The sequence below is a fragment of the Oryza brachyantha genome, chromosome 8, assembly GCF_000231095.2.
Source record: "Oryza brachyantha chromosome 8, ObraRS2, whole genome shotgun sequence".
Classification (NCBI taxonomy): Eukaryota; Viridiplantae; Streptophyta; class Magnoliopsida; order Poales; family Poaceae; genus Oryza; species Oryza brachyantha.
The window spans coordinates 4,888,317-4,914,263 of NC_023170.2; the positions used below are offsets into that span (position 1 = coordinate 4,888,317).

Genomic DNA, 25,947 nt, shown 5'->3' on the forward strand with positions numbered 1-25,947 from the left:
TGCTTAGTACTTTAGTCATTAGTTGGGTCACATTTGGGAATAATTCATAGGACTGTCGTTTATTGCAACAATAGACTACATATTTAGATTCTATACTCCAGTTCTGTTTCATTTCATACACAAAAAAAAGAAAAAAGCCAATGCGTGTGTAATTGACTGTTTTGAAGAGGTTTTATCTTCTTCTAAATCTTCCCGGTTAGAGCAGTCTTACTTAGGCTATTTTCAATCTGTTATATTTATAATTCATTATCAGTTGGCTGACTATATTAGAACACCACTTGAGAAAGTGGGTGGTATGATGGCATTCACTAATTGATGTTTATTGTCTCTATAACCGTGCTAGAGGGATATGCATGTGCTTTTCTGCTAAATATTTGTATGGAATTCCTTTCTTACATGGTTTTGATATGTTTTTCTCTTGTATTTGTGTAGAGTTGATCTCACCAAAGGATCATCTGCAAGCCTATTTCCTTTTGAGAAATTTGATGTGTATGTATGTTGTGTTGTATAATAATTTTAAAATCCTTAGCTGGTTTTTTTTGCCAACCATTAATTTTGGTTATATGTTTTACTTATAGATGTTGGTTTGTGGAGTAACCCAGTCAATGCTCAGGAAATATGAGAGTGGAGTGAAGATGATCCAGATCAATAAGATGGTGAAAGTTACTTTTTTTTAGATATTTACATTGACACTGCATGATATTTCCCATCAACTGTCGTGATACAACCCCTGATAAGCTTTATTTCAGGTTGTAGAGATCCTCAAGGATCACCCATCTTGGTACCATGATTGCGGATTCATTGATATCATCCATGTTATCCCTACGGGTAATGGTGGAACCATTGAGCTCATCTACATGCAGGTAAGTATACCCAATCGTGATTCATGTGTTGCATTTTCTCAAGGACATCTATTCTTTGTTTTTGGTAATAACCATTGCCCCTTTTAATTCCTAAGACTTATGCACCAACAACTTTGGCGGCACCACTCGACTTTTGGACGCTACTACACCAGTGGACTTGAAGGTGGGAGTCTTCTGGTATTACTTTGATCTTTAATTACTTATTGTTAGCTCATTAAAGAAAATGTTTCCTTTTATTTTCTTGACACCATTCATGTTCTGTAGATATGTGAAATATCATTGACTCAATTTCTGTTGTATTAAATGTTGCCTGACATCATTCCTATTCTGTAGATGTGTGAAAAGGTCATTGACTTGGTCCACTGGTGGCCCATCTAGGCCAAACACTCTGAATGTATTGACTTGGTGAGTCAACCTGTGATGCAATTGAACTTGTTTTGGATAGTGATTTGTGGATGTAATTAGTTGATTTTGTAACTGACTTGTGGATAACCTATGATGTTTTTTTTTCTGAATCTGTGATAGACTGTTTTGTGAATCTGTATTAAATGTGAGCTAGTGCATGTGTGTTGAATATTGTTAATTGGGCTATAAGATGTCAGATGTGTGCATGTTAATTGAGTTGTATTGGATTTTGATTGGCTAAATCTGTTTGATATATGGGCTTCTTGAGTGCATGGCCTAGATGCAATTTCATTGACAATTAACTAGGAAACTAACCTTTGTCTAAGTCGTGCTGAAAAGTTTCTATCCTTCAAGATTTTGTGAATGAAAGGTTTTAGTGCATTTTTTGAGCTTCAAGAGAAGACGACGTAGAAGGTGGTATAAAAGTTTTATTTCTTGAGATTGAGTCATAAGAAAAAGCTATACTTAAAAAGGAATGTCACTTTGAAACCTAGGGATAATGTTCAAGTGCTCTAAGCTATTTATGGTTTAAGTTCTTAAAGTTCCTAGTTGCAATTTTTTCCTCTATGCTTAATGAAATTTTCGTTAGGTTGTAATAGAGATTCCCACAGAGCCAAAACTGTTATGTGGGTTATGTTGGACAATTAATGGAATTTCCATTGGGTCTCAACACAATTTCTATTATGGTATTTCAATCGGTTGTGTTTGGCATCCATTCGTTCTTGATGGAGTATCCATTATGATCCAAAATAGTTTTGTTAAGAAAATCAACATAATTTCTATTGGATCTCAATGTAAGGAATATTCGTTATGATCCAAAATGGTTTTGTTAAGAAAATTAACAGAATTTCCATTGAGTCTCAATGGAATTTCTATTATGGTATTTCAGTCTGTTGTGTTTGGCTTAACGTAGATTCCATCAGTTCTTGACGGAATATCCATTATGATCCAAAATGGTTTTGTTAAGAAAATTAATGGATTTTTTGTATGTTCATAGGAAAAGTTTTTATCTCTACACAATGCATTCAATCTCGTCGATTAATTTAGTTCAGTTCCTGTAGAGTTGATGTGTACTGAATAGTTGAATGTGCTAGACTATTGTTTCACTACTACACAACATGGATATTGTATCACTTTCTCGTAGCATATTCATCAATGTGTTGTAGCTAAATTTCATAGTAACACAAAATAGTGTGTTACAAACTTTGTTTATAACAAAAAAACATTTTTTAATAAAAATGTGTTGTTGATAATAATTATTGTAGCACAAAATTAATATTACAAGCAGAATATTATAAATGTGTACTACGTTGTAACGCATAAATGGAACATTAAAATGTGTCACAAATGTATACCCTATAATAACACAAAATAATGTTATAGTTCAAGTATTACAGAGATTCATGGAGCAACCATCCCTTCTGCCTTTTGCTTTGCTCATTTTCCCACGCATGAGTCCACCACAAATCATTCCCTGTGCTCTTCGCTCGCTAACTTTCCTGCGCATGAGTCTCAGCGCGGTGGACTCGGACATCCTTGAATCATGCACTACCTGCTCGCTTTCCCCCACGCGCGAGGAAATAACATGTTTAGGAGTGCATTCATCATGTTTTGTATCTAGTTTTGGGACTCCAATCATTGACTTCGTAATAAATTGGCATCCAAATATTGGACACTTGATTTTATCGCTGTTATGTATATTTTCTCCCTTTTGTAGTATTCCTCTATGTATTTGGCACATGAACTAGCCTTTTGCTCTTCTGTTTATTTCCACGTTCCTTCTATTCTTTAGCACCATGGCATGTATGGGGCAAGTAGGTAGGTAGGTTGGCTGGCGCTGCATGGGCTCATAGCGGGCTGGCTGGTCGCCGCCTCCTAGGCTCGCATGCTATTCATCGCCACGACCGTCGGACATAAAAGTTATGAAATAATAAACACAATAAAAATTCTATGCATACAAAAAATTGGCATATGACACAATAATTAAGCACAATAATCTTGAGTTAATCTCAGAATTCAACGATTCATCACACTAAACCATAATTGTGAGTTCCATCACATATGAAATAAAAATTCCATATACATCTCATCATTGATAAAATGATTCATCCAATAGGTAGCCTTCTCTTTGGTGTCATCATTTTTTTTTCAGACACAATAGACATCCTCACAGGCTCACAGGACTAGTGGTGTCAGTTTGTGAACAGCTACCATCTCCTAATAGGAACGCAAGCCGGGTGCACAGAAATATGGTATGCCAATTAGATGTATGATAAAATTAATTTCTTGACTTCCTCCTCGTTTGTCGACCCGCCGTCCTACACCAATGTGGCCGCCACGTCTGCATCCTACGAGGTGAACGTGACGACTCTTCAAATCCGGGCGACGAGGCAGAGCGAGGTGGAGGTGGTGACCTCTCGAATCTAGGCGGCGAGGGAGAGCGAGGTGGAGGTGGTGACCCCTCGGATCTAGGCGGCGAGGCGGTGGTCGGGCAGTGAGGCGATGGTCGGACACCTTACACGCACAGGTGTAGCGTGGTGCATCCACCGGGCTTGGTCGACCAGCAAAGGTGGAATCGAGTGTTTCCACTTAGCCTGGTTTGGAAAAGTTTTTTTTTTGCATGTATAGAGTCTAACTAAGAAAGAGATCCAGACAACCAAACAATCACAACTTATATCAAACAACTTATATCCAATGATACTAGGGCTAGGTTTGATGCAACCATGATTCTCCTTTTTAACTTTTTTTTTTTTCCTCTCTTGCGACGTGGTGAACCCCCATTTCCAAATCCGTGTGAAGGCGGAGATCCCAAGACAGAGTGTGTCGGGCGGTCCATCCAAAACAAGCGGGGCAGTGGCCCCTTGGTTTTTAAGGCCGACGATGGCCCCGCCGGCGGCGCCGCCGCCGCCGGCCCGATTATAACCCCCCACCCCCACCCCACCCCGAATGCACCACCGCCTCCTCCTCCGCCGCCGCCGCGCCGCCATGCCTGTCCCTCCGCCCCAGCCGCCGCGGGCGCCCGGGGTCGCCGGGGCGCGCCTCTTCGCCTCCCTCCCGCCCCCGCCGCCTCTCCAGTCACGCAGGTGGGCCTCCCTCCCTCCCTCCCTGGTCTCGTAGATGGTGGTTCGTAGAGGCACTGGTAGATCTAGCGGGTTCTAGGTCTGAAATGGAGAATCTTGGAGCTTAAATCGCTTAGTTGATTCGATCCCCCCCTACTACTACAATCATGGTCATGTGCTCATGTTGTATGTGCCCGCGATTGTAGGTTTGGTTAGTCACATCTCTCTCTCAACTCACCAATTGAGCTGAACTCAACGAACAGACTGAAGATTTTGTGCATCTCGGTCGTATTTTCTTCTTCTTCCGGGGTTTGAGGGAACTAGGCAAGGATGTGTACCTGCGGTCTTTTACATGTGGAAATGGCCTCTTTTGCAGGGAGGTGCATGTCTGGTATGTTTGCCCTGATGAGCTGAATGATCACTCCCAACTGGATATGTACATGGAACTCCTTTCTCCCGCCGAGAGGAAGAACGCCTTGTCTATGAACGGGCCGAGGCTGCAGAAAGACGCCATGCTGTCGCGCGCATTGCTGCGCACCACCCTCTCAAGATGTATGTAACCATCAACTGCCTCTTGAAGAGTGCATGCATGCATATTATTATTATTATCATTTAGTAAAGCATTTTGGTACTAGGAATTCTCCAATCTTGACATTATTGACTGATTGTGTTAGATTTACAAGTGTGTTGTGCCAGTAGTGATGGGATTCTGCCCATGGGTGGTGGTAACCCTGTATCTTATTATCGGATGATGCTTTCTTATCTCTACTAATGATGGCAATAATTATGTTGCTTTGGAACAAAAGTAGTTTAATATTGTTAATGGGGAGTTGACCCTGTTTTATACTCTATAGATCTAGATGCAATCCATTGTTTCTTGCAAACTTTGCTCGAAGACTGGATTTTTATTGTGGATCTTTTTTTCTTTTGCATTCATGTCTGCTATATATTGCAAATTTAAATTCAGGATCAATCATGTAGATAAACCCTCCTGTATCAACTGATATAGCTTCATTGCTCAAGTAACAACCTAGGGCCTGCTGGCTATAGTATTATTTAGTCATGATCCAGTCAAGTGGCCCCAAATTGCAATGGCCCCAAGTACTGATGCATATGAAACACAATATAAGCATGATAAAGGGGCCCTGTTACTCAATATCATTGGAAGGCCACGAATTGGGATATACCATCCACCGTGTCATTGACAATTTGTCCTTGGTCCCAAAATTTGATTCCCACTTTGTATGGCAGTGTTCGATTACAACTCTTTCTGATTGGACTGAGCTAATCCCTGTGACAAAGAACATATATGAAATGATACTAGCACTCCCTCTGTTCCTAATTAGGTTAGCGTACACTAATTAAGAAGTGGAGCACAAAGAAAACAACATGCTTCTGCTGCCCTCATTCAAAACCTTTGTTTGACCATGCAGATAAAACTTGTCATTTAAACGAGATGGGTATATAATGGCCCTGTTTGGTAGAGTTCCAACTCTGGGAGCAGAGTCTTGAGTGGAGCTGCACGAACCTATCTCCACCTCTCTAGTTCACTTTTTCAGATCACTCTTGCCTGCTCCACTCCCTTTTTGCATGGAGCTGAAACCATTTGGTTGGGCTCCAGTTCCTGAAGAGGTGAAGCTGGAGCTAGAGCTGTGCCAAACAGGCCCAGTGACTAAATTGTAAAACTCATTTTGAAATAGTAGAGTAACACATATGCAGGAACAAATTATAAAGCTAGGATGCATGTATTTGTGAACAGATTGGATATTAAAATAGAACAATGGGAATCATCATCCGTTCAACCTGTCATATGAAAATTTGTGGTTAGATGTTTGCACTGTCTTGTCTAAAACAATCATACTTTCTTTTTAGTTAAATTCAAATAGGGATAGCATCATGAGATTACTGATATCATTACTGCTTGTTTGTTTGGACTAGACTAGATACAGATTCTAAAATCGATCCGAGATCATTTGAGTTTAAGAAGAATAAGTTTGGCAAACCTGAGGTAAGTAGTTATTATCAACAACGTTTTGGTTTCAGAGATCAAAACTTCAAATTATTTGTCTTGATTATTTTTCCCTGTTAATCAGATATTGTGGAGACCTGATGATAGCAATATGGACTGGCCTTTGCATTTCAATATTTCACACACATCTTCTCTTATTGCCTGTGGCATTGCCATGGATGCTCCTGTATGCTCCACTTCCTTATGATTACCAAAAGTGGGAGAAAAAAGAAATCTTCAAACTTTTGTCCGCGTGGATTTTTTTAAAAATTGCTGCTCTTAACAATTTCAGATTGGTATTGATGTTGAAGAAAAGAAGAGAAAGACGACCAAGAGTATTTTATCTCTTGCCCGCCGTTACTTCACCCCTTCAGAAGTTGATTTTCTAGCTAAAATTGCCGATTCTGATGCTCAGCAAAAGGAATTCATAAAACTATGGACTCTAAAAGTACGTGTGTCTCTTGGTCCTCCATTTATTTATTTATTTATTTATTTATTATTATTATTATTATTATTATTATTATTATTATTTCAGTCAACTAATAGTGCCAATCAACAATTTTTTAGAACATTGACTGATAATGGTATTTATTGTCCTCTCCTATGGAATCAGTCCATAGTTCGACATGATATCCTAGTTCCAAAGCTGTAGTAGTTTTCAACTTCTAAGCTCCAAAGCTGGGTATCCAACACTCCTGAGCTATGAAAACTGTTTACCTTTCTTTTACACACTAGGCTGGTTTATTACTTGTTTTCATTAGTTCGACATGATATCCTAGTTAGCACATGACTGGACTGTCATGCAACTTCATCTTTGAGAGGCCATGATTGCTTGAAGAGTTTTCTTTGGAAAGTTAGATCTGTTGTTTTTGATATGAGATGCTGACACCATCTAGATGGCAAACATCTAATGACCATTCTTTGGGTTAATGAGTTGAAAGATGAGAGGTACCAAATACCGTGTTGAAGTTGAGGGCTGAAATTAGTCCAGTGATAGTTGAAGGGGTTCAAACAGACTGATTTGCAATTTTCTAGTTGTACACTTGTATGCTAGAGATCAACTGACAAGATTGCTTAAATCTTATATGACCACAAAGCACACTATTACTGACTGTACTGATTTTTATGCTAAATAAAAGTTGGTAAATATGTATGATATACCTAGTGCAAATCGATATTTAGATGCTAAAAACATTGGATGTATTTTAGATGAATCAAATTGAGAGGGTAGTGGGGTTGGATAGGCATTTATGAACAATTCCCCTGTGGAACACTGAATTGTTGAGGACACCTCACATCCATTTGAAACTAGTTAATTGAAAGAACATTTCATGTAAATAGCAGCAAATGGTTTTGGTGAAAATATTTTAAAGTGCACAAATCAAAATGGGCTCATATTACCTTCTGGTTATAAAATCCTTGTCCTTGTAGAACTTAGAGAGATTATAACACTGATGTACTGATATGATGTTGCAAAAGACATTAAATGGATTACTTATTTTTATGCCTTAAACTTTTAGGAAGCATATGTCAAGGCTCTTGGAAGGGGGTTTTCAGGTGCTCCTTTTAATAGGTTTTCAATCCAATTGAAAACAGACAGCCGAATTCAGATTACTAAGGTATGCAACTGGTTCTTTCTTCTTTGTTGTTACCTCAGGTGCACCATATGTGAAGTTTGTGATCCAGAGTTGTGCAATTGGATAAAATTTAACATAAAACGTTGTGACATCTACTGTTATATGACACCCCTATCTTATGTTTAGGCCTGTCAGCTGATGATATTCAAATTTCATCTGGAAAATTATCTTGTTCCTTATTCATGGCATAGCTCTGGATTTTTATTGTTCTGTTTCTTCAACTTATAATATATCATTTTATACCAACAAAGCAGTACTTGAACATATCGATTAATCTAACTTGATATCCATTGAATTCCTCCAGGCACCAAAAGCATGCAATGATTCTGACTCTGGTGATTATCTGTCCGAGAATTGGCGGTTTACACTTGCAGAGCTAAATAGTTATTATTACATGGCAGTTTGTATAGAGGACAACTCAAGAGGTTTGTACCTTTTCTATCTTTGAACTTAGGAGAGGTGTGTACTGAACTTTTCAGCTTGATGTCAAGCTGCTCTACTTGTTCTTACAATCACTGCATTGTTTTTGGGCTTGATGTTGCAGTTTCTGAAAATGGATCAGTACCACTAGGATTGAAAGTATGGAAGACCGTTCCATTCATAAAAGATACACTTGTTTCTGGAACAGATGCTGTAAAACTTATTATTTGACCACGTTAGAGAATCTGCTCTCTGTAGCATGAATTCACCAGATGACAACATTGTTTGGACCGTCGAAACTCTAGTATTCTCCAATCATTGTTGAAGTAATGCCTGACTTTGTGCACTTGGGAGGACCTGGGAAATGCAACACCAATTTCTCCAGATTCATACTTTCGCGCATTGGCTCCTAGCCTGCCACACAACCTGTTCCCAAGGAATAGCCATCAATTTTTACTGGTTGGAAGGATATCAATAGTAATAGTACAAGCTGGCATGTTGAAAGTAAGGCATTTTACCATCTACCAGCAAGATTGAAGTTCCCTCTTGCAAACAGGAGTGCATTATGGGGTTAAAGAGATGTTTGCATTTGCCATTAATACAGCTCAGATAATAGGAATAGGAGTACTCTGTTTTGTATTAAACTGGATTGGAATAAGATGCGCTCCTGCCAAGTTTACTGCATTAGCTTGGTTAACAGTTAGAATTCATGTGCTGGTTTGAATTGATTCACCAACAAAATTAACTTTCTTGAGTGATGGTTATATCCTTTTCCTGTTACAAAGTTTGTGACCAAACAACGAACCATTTACAAAATTCATGGTTCCACGTGATTGTGTAAGTTTGTGAGCAAAATGTTTTAGGATATGATATTTACAACTTTGTTAACTGAAACCATTTTTGGTTCCTCCAATGAACAATGTCAAACGTTCTCCTCCATCTAGCCTTGATGGTGTTCTGCTCCTTTTCTTTCCTATTTCTTATACTGAGTAGAACTGGTTTGTATTCAAGACAAGAATGTAAATTACAAGCCTGTATCAGTTATTTAGTTTGATATGTGATGAACACTATAACCAGACCTGACACTACTTGAGCTCAACATAACAGCAGTGGATTTCAGAAAAAAAAAACAAGTTGTGCCATTGCCGATTGGCGGCATACAGGCATAATACCAGTTAGACAAAAAGCAGTTGCACTAACCGAAAGTGCAAGCGAATTTTGTTTGTTATCTATCACTCGGTTGCTATCACAATTTCACTATCTGATTGGCAGTAGACCAAGCTCTCGCACCTATTCTACCAATTTTTTGTGATATCATTTGGCATCACTAGGTTTTCCTTACCGAATAGGAGTGCATGACAGCTACTCCACGGTACCAACAATAACCGTGGTAAACCAAAATTTTACTATTTTCTCTTTAGAAAATTTTTTTACTAACTTTTCTTTAAAGCTTTTTTAGACTTAGACAATATACCGAGCGGTTTCTGTTATCGTACCAACCATCGGCAGTACCGAATTTTAAGACCCTGTTTTATATTGCGAGACGTTTTGACTATACTTGGATTTACCTCTGTGTATATATAATCATTAGCATAAAAAGTAATAAGTTGGATTGGAGCCATAAACCAAACATGGCTCACCATAGAACGCGTGTACCATCGGCCATGACCAACTTGATTACACCAATCACACTTGCAACGCCCTGCACTGTATCACGGAATGATGACAGTTGCAACAATGCTTTAGCAAGGTGGTTGATCAGTAGCAAGCCTTTCCACAGGTTTGGTCCAAACATTAACTAGGCATATTTAAGCAAACTGATACAGTGCAAGCATGCAGGCAGCAGAAGCATAAATGAGCTTTCCTGCAAATGAACAACACACAGCCTGACAGCCAAGCAGCCAAGAACCTGCAGCAATTGTTCATCTGTCACCACCAGCCAAGTCTTTTCTCTCTGCCATTTAATTCACATGCCAAATTAGATTAAGGGATTTGACCTTCGTGATTAGTGCTCAATCCTTTGTTTTCCTTTCTTTTTTGGCAGCTATAGGGCTCATACAAGTCTTAAATATGAAATACTCACTGTTTTTTTTGGTTTCTTCTTGTCAATTAACAAAGGATTGGGATACATACGTCCCTAGTTGATGCAGAGGCCAAATTTAATTTCAAAATTTAATGAAATTTCCGGTATCTAAAGTTAAGGGTTTACATAAAAAATGTTCACTAATTCTTGTCTTTAGGAGGTGATTATTTAGGTTTTTCATGGAAAAAGTCAAATGACATATTTACAAATGAAACATAATATATGAATAAAATTTTTATATACGTATTCTTAGCAATCTAAAAACCAATGCTGGAAAATAAACTTCAGTGAAAACCCCAAATCAGCTTCAAATTTAATGTTGAAAATTCAAAATTTGGTATATAATCATAAGCAAAAGCGAGAATGTGTGATTCAAAATGTGCAAAGTGTTCAGTTGGGAGATGATCATAACTCACTGGGAGCCATGGAGATCCCTACTGTAGATGTGGACATGTGGTCCTTAATTCCAGCAGCATGGCAACGGCAAATGGCCATGGCCATGGCTGGCAGCTGGCTAAATATTTTTCAGATCTCCCATGCTGACCCACTAGAGAGAACATATGGTGAAATTCTAGCCAAGAAAATTTCTGGCGCCAACAATGATTGCACCATCTGTGTCAGGAGATTGAAGAAGGTTTTAATTGAAGAGTGCGTGAGCCATTCCTGTCATGGATCACACCAGGCCAATTATGGCAGCTTAATTACGACAAGTTAACATCAGATCTGTCAAAGATGGGGTTAGAGTACACAAGGACTAAACCCCAACCCAACACCACATATAATTTCAGTTTGTACTTGGTGATTTTGAAACCAAGGAGAGTATTAATTTGTACACGAATACAGAAGTAGTAGAAGAAGAAAATATCACCCCATCTAGTTCTTTTTTTCTTCTCAATTGATCTAAACATGTGATGGACTTATGTGCAAATTGTTTGTCAACACTAATGACGGATTGACGGGGGTGCTCACGTGGCTGACTGCATTTCAGATATCACCTCAATAAAGCCTAAACATTTCTCTCTTATTTTTTATTTCCAGCTCGATCTGGCCATGAATTTTGACTCTTAGATAGGAACCAGCATAAGTTTATTGGCTCGCAAGTATGACTAGTAGTTCCATAACTTTTTTTTTTTACACACATCGATCCCTATGAACGCATACACATAAAATTAATCGTCATCTATAAACACCTTTTGAATACGCCACTAATATATTTTAATATATTTTAAGATTAACGAAGTCACCATGAACACTTCGGTATCAACAAGAGCTTCGTCCGCCCCTTAAAAATTAATTACCTGAAAAATATAAACACCATATCAAATCTAGAACTTAAAATTAGGCCTACTCAGCTTATCTATGTTACATAAATCGCCCATAACCTTTTGTTTTCTACTGGGAAAGATTCACCCTAAAGTTGGCATGCAACCTCTCTGTGCAGATGAAAAACATACAAACGGAAGCAATTAATTAGCTACGTAGTAGGTAGCAGCAGATCGATCTCTTCTGATTTCACTGTAGAACGGGTTTGATGACAGCAGCGCTTCACAGTAGCCATCCTCTACACTGTTTTGTTTGATTTGCAATGCATCATCTACCATAGTACCCTATGCTACAGCACAATTGACCTCTAGTGTCTTAACTAAATATTGTAGCTACAATAATTTCGCTGTACTAATTTGCATTTATTCATTATAGTGGACATAGCTACATCCCTTCTCTACAGTGTTGTGGATGATCCGTAATAAACACGTGAACCTATAAGCATAATTTCTATATATATGTCTAGATTTATTACCATTCGTATAAATCTAGACAGTATTAGCAAATCTTACATCCTAAAATACATGGAATATTTATTACCTATAAAGATAACAATCATTCTCTATAAGGTCTCAGATAGAAGTAACAACATTCCTAATAGCTCATACAAATTTTATCATCTATATTATCATTTGGATGACTATCGAAAATAGATTATCTATTCATATCATGCATCACTCCAACCGAACATCCTTATTGCATCATCTATATATATTTCATTAATATTTTGTAACCATATTCTCTTATATTGATATTGCTCTCTTATCTTCTAATTGGATGTTGAGATACGGATGAAAGGTAGAACATCCGTATTTGGAGTTTCTTTTTCCAATATGGATGATGTTCTATTTTTGGATAATGGGATAGATGACCTGCTGGAACCACTTTTTTCACTCACATCATCTATTTTCAGGATGGATGCATGGTAAGATAGATGATCTGCTGGATTTGCTCTAAGGGAATATAGGGGGTGATCGTTTGGCTTTTCAGTGAAAAAAGACAAACGATATATTTGCAAACGAAAAATAATTTATAAATATAATTTTTATATGCGAATTCTTAGCGATATAAAAGCCAAGACTAGAAAGTCAACTCCAAAATTAAGGTTAAAAAGTTAAAATTTTAGTTTATAAGCATAAGCACGAGAGAAAAGACAAGAGTGCCTCCACACTGCACAATGGTTCGTTCTTCTGGACTTGCTTGTAACTTTCACGCCTTAATTAACTCTTGTTACTTTTTGTATTAAAGATATTTGTATTATACAAATTTTAGTACAAGAAATCATGTGAAGTATCTAGGCTCCCGATGTTGATTTTGGTAATTAATGACCACCACTAATTATGGACTAACCGTTGTGTTTGAGATATTTATCTTAAGTTAGGTTCACTTAATGTGTGCACATGGATGATCACCAAAGGATTAAAATAGACGGCGTAAAGCGAAGAAAAAGAAGACGGTAAAACTAGTGTTTAATTTTTAAATTGATCGAGGTAAAGGACGATCAAATTTGCTAGTTTATCTTTTAGCTTTGTCGAGTAATGACCTAGCAAAGAGATGATTTTAATTGCCACATTTACATTCTTACTTGGATCACATTCTTACTCATGTATAGTTCACTGAGCTCGGCCTGACTAGGGTTGGTCAGACTGAGTGCACCAAGCCGGTCTGACCGCAGGTCACTGGCCGGTTTGACCAGCGTGATTGGCCGGTTTGACCGGCGGCACTTGGGTGGTCTGACCAACGCCCTGGAGGTCGAAATTGTGTAGTCCGGGATGGCCGATACAGAGCCGACGGAGCCGCATTCGGTCAGACCGAGCTGATGGCGGTCTGACCGAGCTAGGATCGATTTGACCGACCTATCAACTTCGGTCTGACCGGCCAGACCGATGAGGTTCTCTGACAGAGCCTCAATGGCTAGTTTTCTAGCCGTTGCAGAGTAGCATGGTCTGACCGGCCACGTACCTTCGGTCAGACCAGCAGTGCACTGAGCTGGGGGATTTCGCTCCCAACGGCTAGTTTTTGAGTGTGGGAGTATAAATACCCCCCACCAGCAGCAAGGGACGTCTCTTGGCACTCATTTCATTTGCACACATCTCTTGCATCTCTCCCACACCCACTTGAGCTTTGTGTTCATTCATTTAGCGTGTTAGAGGTTGTTCTAGCCATGAGTCAAGTGCATTGCTTCCATTGTAGAGCTAGTATGGCACTTGATCATCTCCGAGCCGGGTCATCGTTTGTTACTCTTGAAGGTTGCCATCTCCTAGACGGCTTGTGGAGGAGTTGCCCGATGATCTTTCCAAGAAGATTGTGGAAGATGCCCGACACCATTTGTGAGTGGCTTGGTGTTCGTCATCTCCGGAGTGGAGGAAGAACAACCCTAGTGGTCGAGGTTTGGGTAGTCCTCTTCTTGGGCCGGTGTTAACATTAAAATTTGGTAAATTTCCGTATTGGATTTGAATAAGGAAATATGCAATCGCCGATAGAAATTTTATCCGGAAGAGTTCGAATCCGACAGGGAATCGTGAAGACTAAGGCTTGGCGGTGTAAATTTATCTGTTAATTAGAGTTAGTTAGGATTTTATTTTATCTCTAAGAGATTAGAGTCCCATCGGGACTTGTGTGGGTTTTATCTGGTAGGAGTTAGTGATAGTCTGCATAGGACTAGTTTGTTATTTCTTTTTATCTATTAGGAGTTGTATGTCATGTCCAACACGGTCTAGCCTCAACCCGAGGGTATAAATATGTATGCCCGGGGTCATTGTAAATCATCTACATCAATCAATTAGATCAACTCCTTTCGGCGCATCGCCACCCTCTTGTCCGAGGTTTATCTCCGGCGGAACTTGGCACCTGACATGGGGCTGCATCGCTTCGATCTCCAGCGGAGGGGTAAGTCTTACGTTCCGCCGGGCCATGGTAATCGTTCGACTAGATTAGAACTGTCTCGGTTCAGTTCCATCTTCTAATCTAGTTGCGTGATTGCTAGTTATCGTATTAGTTTCAACTTAGATCACTTTCGTGTTTTGAGTTGATCTGGTCGACCACTTTGGACGATCTATGTTGGTTTGATATTCGCTATTTGACATATTCAATCTAGTACTGTCTCGGTTAGGTCCGATCTAGTAGATTACGTTTGTCAGATGGTTTATATCAGATCGATGTATTTTGTTCATTGTTTTATCGAAGTACCAACCGATAAGTTATCAATCATCGGCTCATTAGCTTGATAGCAATCTAGATTTGTTTAGTATCTATCCTGACATTGCTAAGCATAATCTTGAACTGTCTCGGTTGGGTCCGATCTTCTATGATTATTCTTAGCAATCTGGGCTAGGTATTTTATAGATCTGGGTTGTTTGTCCACCGTCTATAGCCGATGATTTTTGCCGATCTACATGCTTATCATATTTACATCAATAGAGTAGCCAATTGTTTTACTGCATTATTTCTACACCAATCGACTTGATTTATTTAGATCGACAGTTACTTATGTTGCATCGCCTTATGAGAATTACATGCGAATTGGTTTTTGCCAATCATAACATATGATTCATTGTTTATTCCAAGTAATTCGTCGGTTTATTTATTAGACTTATCGATCTTTATGTTTCCTACAATCATACCGTGCTCGACTGCATACTGTCTTGGTTAAGTCCAATCTCTGTATGTCTAGTTCGACCTAGTTATAGGGGCTTGTCCGATCGACTAAGATTAATAAGTAATTTGACGGATTACGTTGGTCTAATATTTATTTCAAGTCTATTTCGATCGAGTTTCTAGCCGATTCAAGCTTTTTACAGTCGATTGCTTTGCCTATCGGCTAACCGTTGCAGCATCAATACCCGATCGGTTGGATTATTAGTCACCTATCGACTCGATAGCCGATCGGCTTGCTTTACTGTTTATCTTGTCAGTTGAAGGATCAAACTGACTGGCACGCCTGCGCATTCTAAGATTTAGGTCCTGCACTGGAGCTGTTTAAGATTGACTCTCAGGCTTACGTGTGTGATCATTGATTGTTATTTTCAGCGTCAACAGCCGGCTCCCGCCTTGCCCATCCTTTGACGAAGGAGGCGTGCAATGGCTTTGTGGTTGAGCGGTAGAGTTGGGCTTGTCTTAACGGGAAGTGGGAAATCGACGAGTTTCCGAACCTTAGTGAAAAATTTCTTGTCTCTTTGTCTCTTTTACTTGTCGTTTACAATTGTGCCATTTTCATATCTAGAGACATACTTGTGACCACATTATCCTAGGCTTGCTAAACTAGACTTAGAAAGTATGATTTACTTTTCTAGTGATATACTTGAGCCACTTTTATCCTAGGATTATAAAACATAACTTAGTTGCTTAGTTAGTTTTGTCCTTCAGCAAGCCTAGCAACTTAGGTTAGTTTTGATTAGGTGTCATTTATTTTTAAAATTGCTTATTCACTTCCACCTCTGGTCGACACTTTGATCCTACACAATGAAATCAATCGGTTAAGGCACAATTATCTTCGGGATGATTGTACAATATGGTGGAGCCAAGACATTAGTTTACCGGTGTCATTGAAGTAGCTGGCAAGCTTTGTCCCGTGCCCTTGTCCCTTCTAGAACCTCTCCTTGAGGGGGCATTTAACTTTTTGCCAATATTAAAAATACACGATAACAAATTTGTCACTTGCTGTCTATAACACGTGGGTCCTTATATGTCTATAACATGTGGATTAAGTGACAAATCTGTTATGACCAAATGCAAGAGTGACAAAAAGTTAATTATTCCAAAGACTTCCTTGGTGTCTGATTTTCTCCTACGTATCATGCTTTCAACGTACTCGTAAAGAATAAGCACTTTAACCGTACTAGTAAAGCATAAACACTCCAACAAACTGCTCAAATGCTTAGCTGAATAGGGATAAGTTGGGTCGTGTACCAATAAGACCAGACCAGACCAAAAGTCTCGAGAGAGAGTTTGGCAGCTCCACAGTAATCCAGTTGGAAAAAAATTAAGAGATGTCATATCGATGTATACGGTCACACATTTATAGTATTTTATTAAACATAGTATAACTACAAAATAAATTTCAGATTCCATCTGGAAATCGAGAGACGAATCTTTTGAGTGTAATTAACCCGTCATTAACACATGTTGGTTACCGTAGCACTTATGAGTAATCATGTACTAATTAGGTTCAAAAGATTCGTCTCACGATTTTTCTCATAACTGTGTAATTAGTTTTAATATTTATATATATATATAATTATTTATTTAGATATCAAAAAATTCAAAGTTTTTGGGAACTGAATTGGGTCTAATTTGAGTGCAGCAAATATGGAAGTAAACTCGTCGACAGAGAAGAGCAGCTGGAAGCTTCGGCGTCGCCAATCCCAGCTGAGGTGAGGTGAGATCGGTCGACAGCCCATGCATGATGTGTTGTGGGCCCCAGGCCCCATGGTTTTTGGGGACACAAAACGGTGGGCAGCCCAGCCGGGATGGAGGGGAATTGAAGGCAGGCGAGATGAGGTAGGTGTTGTTGGCTCAAATGGGTGGACTGGAATTGACACACGCTCTTTGCTTGGGTTGGTGCCGCTACTGCTACCTGCCTGCCTGCCATACGTGCTACTGCCCGATTTTTTTTTGCTCAAACTTTAGTTTGACGTGTCACTCGTTTCCTTTTTAATGCTTATAATTAAGTTTAGATTATTATGGGTGTCTAAATTTAGATTGATTGATAATTCTCTTGCTAAACCAGATTCCTTAGAACCCCACCCTATATGTAGCTCCACCTCTGCTGACATAGATGGTACCAGACTTATATTCTTTAGATAGTACTCTTATTGGTTTTTTAGGTAGATATTTTAGTTATGTCTAGATTTATCTATTGATTAAGGTATAATATTTATATATATGTTTAGATTCATTAATATTTATATAAATTCAGTAAATACTAAAAGTATACATTATGAAACTGAGATAGTAAATATATTTCATATACATAAACGCACGCTCATCTTTCAATAAACATATTCATCGTTCTATTTCGACCTATAATCAATTCTAAAAATCTAGACCAATATATAGTGGGATTGACCAAGTCTCACTATCACTAGCTACATTGCCAATCACTAGGAATAAGTTCCTATGGATCGAATCACAACAAATTTTATACAAATATACATCTACTAATAAATCTAATCAATAATTACATAAATGAGGCGAATGATCACGGATGACGTATTCATTAAAAAAAACTACCAATAACATCTGTTAGAACACGGAGAGAGAGAGAGAGAGAGCAGTATCTTTAGGGAAAAAAAACCATCCGGTTTTTGTGTTTCTTCTCTCGTCAGCATCATCAAGTTTCGACTGTCCCATCGCCTCCGACGAAAGAAACAAGTATAATAACAATGCATGCAAAGCAGCCGTCAAATTTTCAGAGCATCCTGACGATTGATGGATGATACTTGCTCTAATTTTTCAAACTGACATTATTAATTTTTAGATCTAAGTTTAATCCTTCGTCTTATATAAATATTTTTATAAATATATATAATTATAAATTATAGTTAAATTTATTTTAGTAATTAACCAAATCATAAAAAAACAACTAATATTTATATAAAATTGTTAAATCAGATAAATAGTTAAACGCGGATGTAAAAGTTAACGTCAATTTTTTTTGTCCAAAGCACATGCCGCCGTTGTTTCCCAGCTTCCACAAGACCCAAAAGGACAGCATAATCTAACAATCCACACATATTCAACGTTCTTCTAACACTATTTCTTTACATTACCCAACAACCATATCTGCACGGGTTGGTGAGTTTGACCAGAAGCTAGGTTGTTGTTGAACTTGTATTAAAAGGAATTGCATCCCAAAGTATATTGTAATTAAGATGATCACCCTTTTAAAGAAGAGGTAGCTCGTTAGCAACAATACGTTCTATTTTAATTAGCTTAATTATTATATATGGACTCCAGCTAGAGTGTTGTAGCTAGCTGTAAATGTAGTAGCTAGCTGTAAGTCTGGAGTTCGTTCGTCTTCGCTCTCTTTTCTTCTCTTCTCTGTTCTCCATATAAGCATAAGAGAAAATCTACTCCATACCATTGAGTTTGTGTCGATTCAACGATCTGCCATTGACTTTATCGAGTTCTAAGATATACCCTCGGTTAGCAGTTTTCTCTATAATATACCCTTGTATCCTATGCATTTGTAATAAATGTCCAAAATACACTTTAGACATACAAGATTGACTATTAATTTATCATGGTAGAAGATCGAGAAAATTATGAAAATTTTTTCTAGCATCCTAACAAATCGTTATAGTTTGTGGGTATCTTTTAAGATTATTTTTCATATTTTATTTTTTGGAAAAATATTTTCTTGATCTTAAAAGGCACTGCGGCGGTCGCTCCTCGCTCATGCGTGCCGCCGTCCGCTCTCCTCGTCCACACCCATCCTGCCATCGTCCCCGCACACCGAGTTCGATGGCGCCGCCCGCCGCTGCCGTCCTTCGCTTCGCCGCCGTCACCAACGAGTCCTCCGCTTCGTCATCGCCACCATCCTTCGCTCGCCGTCCGCACGCCCACGCCCGCCCGCTGTCCGGCCGTCCCTGCGTGACGCCGAGCGCCCGCCACCCTCGCCCCGTGTGTCCGCGAGGGAGAGGGAAAGGGAGAGAGAGGGGTTATGACAGGTGGGCCCCACCATTAAAAAAGAAAATGCTGACCGGACTGTCACGTATACGCCACGTAGGACGAAACCGCTTTAGATTGGGTCGAGGGGGGTAATTTGCGTAGTATTAAAAGTTCAGAGCAAAGGATGTCTGGTTTTCGGATTTAGAGAGGTAATTTAGCCGACTGCAATAATTTAAGTGGGTAATTCGTACTTTTACCTTTTCTTTATTATCTCTTGATTTTTATATGTGTTTATATGTTTGTAGTCAACTTAATAGCTTTGTATTATACTTGCTGTTTTTCTCAATCAGTGGACCACTATCTATCAATTTCATCCATATTAGTGGTCTAAGTCACGTGGTCAGCAACTCAGCACGTGTCTCGTGCTGCGTTTGCTTAACTAGGCATATGTGCGCTAGCTTTGTACTTTATATATCTCCCCATTTTAATATGAGTATTATTGTCTGTCACTGATTTTGGCATATTTCTACAATTTATCACTAACTTCGTTCAGTTCTACTATATGCTATCGAATTTTTTTTAGCTTCTACGATTTATCACTTCGTCTAGTTAATCTTTGTTAGTAAGGTACAACTTTATCGTAATTACTTAAATGCCCTAAGATAAAAACTTTCAAAATTTGGCCAAAATCTAAATTATCTTATCGTTAACATCCAAAATTTTGCTGAAAACTTAAAGTCCTATCTTTTAGGTTTTCTTTTAGAAATGTTGGATTTTTTGTTCGAAGGGTACTACAATCATTAATTAGAACACAATTGTAGGTTACTTACGGAGGCTAATTGGATGGCAATAATAAATTTTAAAAAATAAGTAAAGTAAATATATTATATAACTGAATAAAGTCATAGTCAAAAGACCAAGGCCGCGTTCGTTCATGCGGGGTAAGTTAATTTATCCCGGGCACAGGAAGCGTCGTAATAGATTAGTACATGATTAATTAATTATTAATTATTAAAAATATAAAATAGATTAATATGATTTTTAAAATAACTTTTCTATAGAAAATTTTTGCAAAAAATAGTCCGTTTAGTAGTTTGGGAAGCGTGCGCGTGAAAAACGAGACGGTAAGTTAACCTACGTGAGTGGGACGAACGCGGCCCAAGTGGACCAAGGTCTTTTTAAGATATAATGAGTCTGTATGGAATGGACCATGACATGTATACAGAATTCTATAAAATGCATACATATATAATAATCTGACTTAATAATCTAGATTATAATAATCTTAAGCTAAAAGAAACATGAGGCAGAATTAAAGGGTTAGCTTGAAAGCTTGGTGTGGAAACATTTTTTTACCACGTTATATATGGTCCTTGGCGTGACAAGACTATTGGGATGTTATAACATTATACTCCCTCCATATTTCATATTTTTATGTACGATACCGTTGACTTTTAGAATTACGTTTGACTATTCGTCTTATTCAAAATTTATTTCCAAATATGCAAAATTATAATGCATACTTAAAGTTCCTATAATAATAAATCATATTATAACAAAATAATTAATAATTATATAAATTTTTTAAATAAGACGAATGGTTAAACGTGGACCTAAAAGTGAAAAGTGAAGAGCGTCATATAAAAAAATATGGAGGGAGAAGTATTATTATGGCGAACTGGATGTTCTCATTGAGTATGACATAACGAGAAATTAAGGTTATGGGAAAAATTACCAACGTACTAACTTCCATTTCCAAATGTTTGAGTGCCAACGTGAAATAAAAAATATAGATTATTTGCCAAACAAATATTTAAAAATAAAAATTCATGTTGATTTGAAAATTTACTTTTCACGGCCGGTTTTCACGATGTGAACTCAGCTAATTCTTTTGTTAGCTTATTTATCAGATTATTAAAAATAGATTGTTTACTCTACATTTCGAAAAAAAGGACTTTCTACTGCATTACTTAAATCGCTTTTTTGACTACTTGTTAAATTTATTTTTGAAAATATCTATTTTATCACTTGGTCAAATCAAACATCTAATCGCAAACAAGATCTTACTCACGGTAAAAAAACGAATTCTCTGGTTTCCGTGTCCAACGTTTGACCATCCATCTTATTTTAGTCATCTAACAAAAAATACTATTCATGATTTATCATCTAATAAAAACAAAAATATCAATCGCAAAATTTTTTTAATAAGACGAAGAGTCAAAAATTGAAGGTAAAATGTGAAAAATTGGTTTATTTTGGGACGGATGGAGTACATTGCCGTGGAATTTATGGAACATTTGGTATTTGATACAGGAGATAATTAAGCCAATATATTCACATCCCCTGTTTTTATCTTGGAAGTTGGAACCTTTTCTGGAACGGAAGTTGGAACCATAATTCAATAATCCAGCTAGCTAGAGTCGCTATATAATAATTGAGCTAATTAAGAGAGTGCGATAAATGCTACAGGCGGGCTCTAAAAATTACCGCCATATTTATGCTTCCATTCACCACGCACCGTCGTCTTTCGCCCCTGCCCCCGCCCCCGCCCCGCGCGCCTTTGGCCGTTGCCCCTGCCCGCCGCCCCGCCCCGTCCTCGCCCTCTACTTGCCACGCGGTCGGCCGGCTCTCCCCCGTGCGCCGCCCTCTTCCCCGCACGCCACCGCCCGCCCTCACCCTCTGCCGGCCCTGCGGCCGACTCTAGTGGCAGCGGCGACGGCGACCTCCTTCCCCATTCCCCGCGCGCCACCGTCCGCCACCCCTGCTCCCACACCCGCGCGCCATCGCCCTTTGCCACGGTGCCGCCCGCCTTCACTCGCCCGCCACCGGGACTGTGGGCCCTATATTTTTTTTTTACTTTTTTGGTTGATTGGATTTTCAAGTCAATGTATACCACGTAGGATTAAAACCGCTTTAAAAGTGCTAAGGGGTGATTTGTCTGTTTTTCCTAAAGAAAATAAGGTCACGCTTGGCTAGAGGGGGAGTGAGGTAGTTATCCGACAGAGAAAACACATTAATAGATTAATACATGATTAATTAATTACTAATTATTAAAAAGTATAAAATAGATTAATATGATTTTTTAAAACAACTTTTCTATAAATTTTTTTTATAAAAAATATATCATTTAGCAGTTTAGAAAATATACACACGAAAAACGATGGGGGTTTAGATAACTTACGTGCCGAATGCGGCCTAAGAGATATTTACTCTCACATGAGACCTAACTATATGCATGCTCTGAAATAGATACATTAAACGCGACAAGAAATCCTATGATCTCAAAAGACTTGCACGTAAGAAAGAAATACACAAAAATATATCTACTTGACTAGCGATTATAATCGTAAGCAAACGTTAAAGATACACAGATAAATGTCTTTCCGTGTAGGTACGAAAATTATAACAAAAGAAAATTTTAAACTTAATTTGGTGTTGATTTTATGGTATTTTGATCGTAGTTTATTTTTTGGCCTTACTTTTAGATCACTAAGAAAACATATATAAAAATTTTACCTACATATTATTTTTTTAATCGAGTTTTTCCGTTTATGCTTATTTCAAGCGAAACAACGAGGCTCCTGGTGCAGAGGAGAGCAAGAGAGGACTAATAAATGTACAAAAGATTCTCTTGAGGGCAAGGTATGAGTTGCGTGCAGAACCTGCCGTGTTATCAGGTTGGGCAACCTATGTCTCTTGCCGCGCCTTTTATTATTTTTTTTTTGGAAAAACCTCTGCTTTGTTCTTTTAATAGATCAATCCTTCCTTATAGGAATTAATACATAGATCACGTTCTTTCATATAGATAACTAACCCCGATTCTCTCGTTTTCCTTCTGTACGCTTCCCAAACTAATAAATGATATATTATTTTAGAAAATTTTATATAGAAAAGTTGATTTTAAAAATCATAACAATATATTTTGAATTTATTATAATTAATTAATTATATATTAACATATTATTACGTTTTCCTCATGGGTTACTCACCGCAAAGGAATGAAAAAGATGTGCAATATTAGTAACGAATCATCTTTACATGAGACGAAACTAGCACACTGATACAAGAGAAAACAATGCTAACGACAAGTCGACAACACTAAATTAAAGATTAAATTTTAAATTTTGAGTTATTTATATTCCTTTTCAAACACCTAAACTGGGTATAGCATAATTGAAATAATAGGAACCGGTGCAAATATGATTATATTGTGACGTAAGATTTGTATAATAGAAAAATACATGCAGAACGTAGATGGTACAACTTATGTCATATGTTTTTATACTGATTAAGCGAATATCTTTTTATTCCCGATGGAAAAGCATTAAAGATAATACAACGTCTGACTTTAAACAATTAGACATTATCTTAATTTGCAGTAGAAGTACTCGTGTGTACTTGTGAAAACTCAGCATTCATATCAAAGCCTGCATTGGCGGCGCAGCCCACCAAACCAAACGGACCATCATCACCCTCGTTTGTTCACTCCCCTCGATGGCCACGTGGCAGCCAGCCATCCATTGGCCACTGCCTGATGGCCCCACACCACGGATGATGTGGGCGATGAGCCGATGACCACTCTCAGGCCATCTAACGTAAGTTTTATGAATACAATTATTTATAATGATATATTATCTAAAAAAATTTAAAACTAGAATAAAATACCTCTCTCTCGATGCATAGTTTCATTTACTGTTGTTTTCTAGGTTATATATAAGACACAAACTGTCTAGGTAACCATGCATATAAGATTTTATCTCTATAAAACTTATTTTATCTCTCTTCATTAATACTTTTCCACATCATCAAAAATATCTACATGACACCCTATTTATTGCTTATAAAACTCCCATTGAGATTGACCTCAGATCAATACTTATGCAAGATTAGAGTAGGTACAATAGCAGCTTATAAACCAGTTATAAAGATATTTTAAAAAGATAAGAGATAAGAAAGAACAGTAGTGAGCTACTAATTTATAGCCATCTGTAGCACGGGCTCCAAGACACAGTGTGTGTATGATATCATATATAATACGTTGTAGGTAACTATCGTATGAATTGACTATTAAATCGACTATAGATGATTTGGAGCTATTAGTTAGCTATACTATTCAACTTGATCTTATAGTTAAGTTTTTATATTCTCCACGTCATAAAGAAACTAGTGATGGTAGACATCACTCTTGTAAATCTGACTAATTCACATATGAATTTAATGTTACACATCTCTCATCATGTCTGAGTGTTATATATAAACCATGTCTCGTGCAAGACATGATTTCTTTCCACTTGACAAATCATCTTTTGTTCTGCGTGACAGCTCATTTAATTCTATGAAAATTATTCTAATCATTGTACTGTGAATGTACACTAACGCCTCTGTCAAAAAGCTACTGCCTCATATATTATAGTAATATAATATAGCAAGAGATTTTAGTTACAGATCTGTATATCCAAAATTCAGTTCAACGGATGAAATAGTCATTTATCAATCATCTTCAATTCAATTTCTGTCCATCTTACTCACAATTGTCCTCACATCTTATAGGGGGTGATTGTCGACATATATATAAACGGTAAGTTGTGAACGATAATTTTATACATGTATTTTTATAGCAATATAAAACTCAAAGCTGAAAAAAATAAATTTTGATGAATAAAAATCCTAAAATTAACTCCAAATATAAGGTTAAAAAAATTAAATTTTAGTTTATAAATATAAGCATAAGCAAAAATAAATTAACTTTACTTCCTGGGTTGATATTATATTTCTAACACGGAGTAGAGCTAATAAGAGAAAATAAATTAAATACTCCTTATTGAATAAAAAAATTATATAGAATGAGAGAAAGGTACAGGTAAAATAGACATAGATTCAACATAAGATGCTCGATGAAACAACAGGTATTCCATAAATAATTTTTTATAAGATAAATTTAAATTGCAGAAATATTTATAGTGTAGAGCTAAGGCCAGTCTCAATGCATAATTTTATGGCATAGTTACTAAGACCGTAAAAACTGGGTAACCGAGTCTGATGAGTTTCATGGGGGATGAAACTTCTCATCTCATGAAACTCTCTCATTTAATTATCCTGTCAAGTCAACAATTTTGCTAATATGACATACTATTTAATATGCATGACATCATGATTAAAACTGGCGTCTTGTTTAGTTTCCAAATTTTTTTCCAAAAATATCACGTCGAATTTTTGACACCTAAATAAAGCATTAAACATAGATAAACCAAAAAACTAATTGCACAGTTATGAAAGAAATCTTGAGACGAATCTTTTAAGCCTAATTAGCCTATGATTAGCCATAAGTGCTACAGTAACCAACATGTGCTAATGATGGATTAATTAGGCTCAAAAGATTCGTCTCGTGATTTCTAGGCTAGCCGTGAAATTCGTTTTTTCATTTATGTCCAAAAACACCTTCCGACATCTGGTCAAACATTTGACGTGATACTTATCTCAAAAAATTTCTCAATCTAAACACCACCTAAACAACCAGACAATGTTGCGCTGTCACGTG

At 37.6% G+C, this 25,947-nt stretch overlaps 1 protein-coding gene and 1 long non-coding RNA gene across 2 annotated transcripts; both read left to right on the forward strand.

The window, feature by feature from the left end:
• Positions 1 to 432: 432 nt before the first annotated feature.
• On the forward strand, positions 433 to 1,466 carry LOC107304818. Its single transcript, XR_001550868.1, has 5 exons — positions 433 to 489; positions 579 to 656; positions 750 to 863; positions 959 to 1,026; positions 1,197 to 1,466. It is a non-coding gene; the product is annotated as an uncharacterized LOC107304818 (long non-coding RNA).
• Positions 1,467 to 4,212: 2,746 nt separating this feature from the next.
• Positions 4,213 to 8,759, forward strand: LOC102702773 (4'-phosphopantetheinyl transferase HetI-like). The gene is made up of 8 exons (XM_006659175.3): positions 4,213 to 4,351; positions 4,704 to 4,879; positions 6,271 to 6,335; positions 6,421 to 6,522; positions 6,628 to 6,783; positions 7,856 to 7,954; positions 8,277 to 8,397; positions 8,517 to 8,759. Exons 1-8 carry the CDS (start codon positions 4,215 to 4,217, stop codon positions 8,621 to 8,623), a joined length of 963 nt encoding a protein of 320 aa, XP_006659238.3. The 5' UTR covers positions 4,213 to 4,214; the 3' UTR covers positions 8,624 to 8,759.
• The last annotated feature ends 17,188 nt before the right edge of the window (positions 8,760 to 25,947 follow it).

Bases quoted from the DNA above. Each gene is read 5' to 3' on its own strand.
- LOC102702773 (XM_006659175.3), top strand. From the start codon at position 4,215: ATGCACCACCGCCTCCTCCTCCGCCGCCGCCGCGCCGCCATGCCTGTC. The intron at 4,880-6,270 runs GTATGTAACCAT...GGACTAGACTAG, and splicing joins GCGCACCACCCTCTCAAGAT to ATACAGATTCTAAAATCGAT. The intron at 6,336-6,420 runs GTAAGTAGTTAT...CCTGTTAATCAG, and splicing joins ATAAGTTTGGCAAACCTGAG to ATATTGTGGAGACCTGATGA.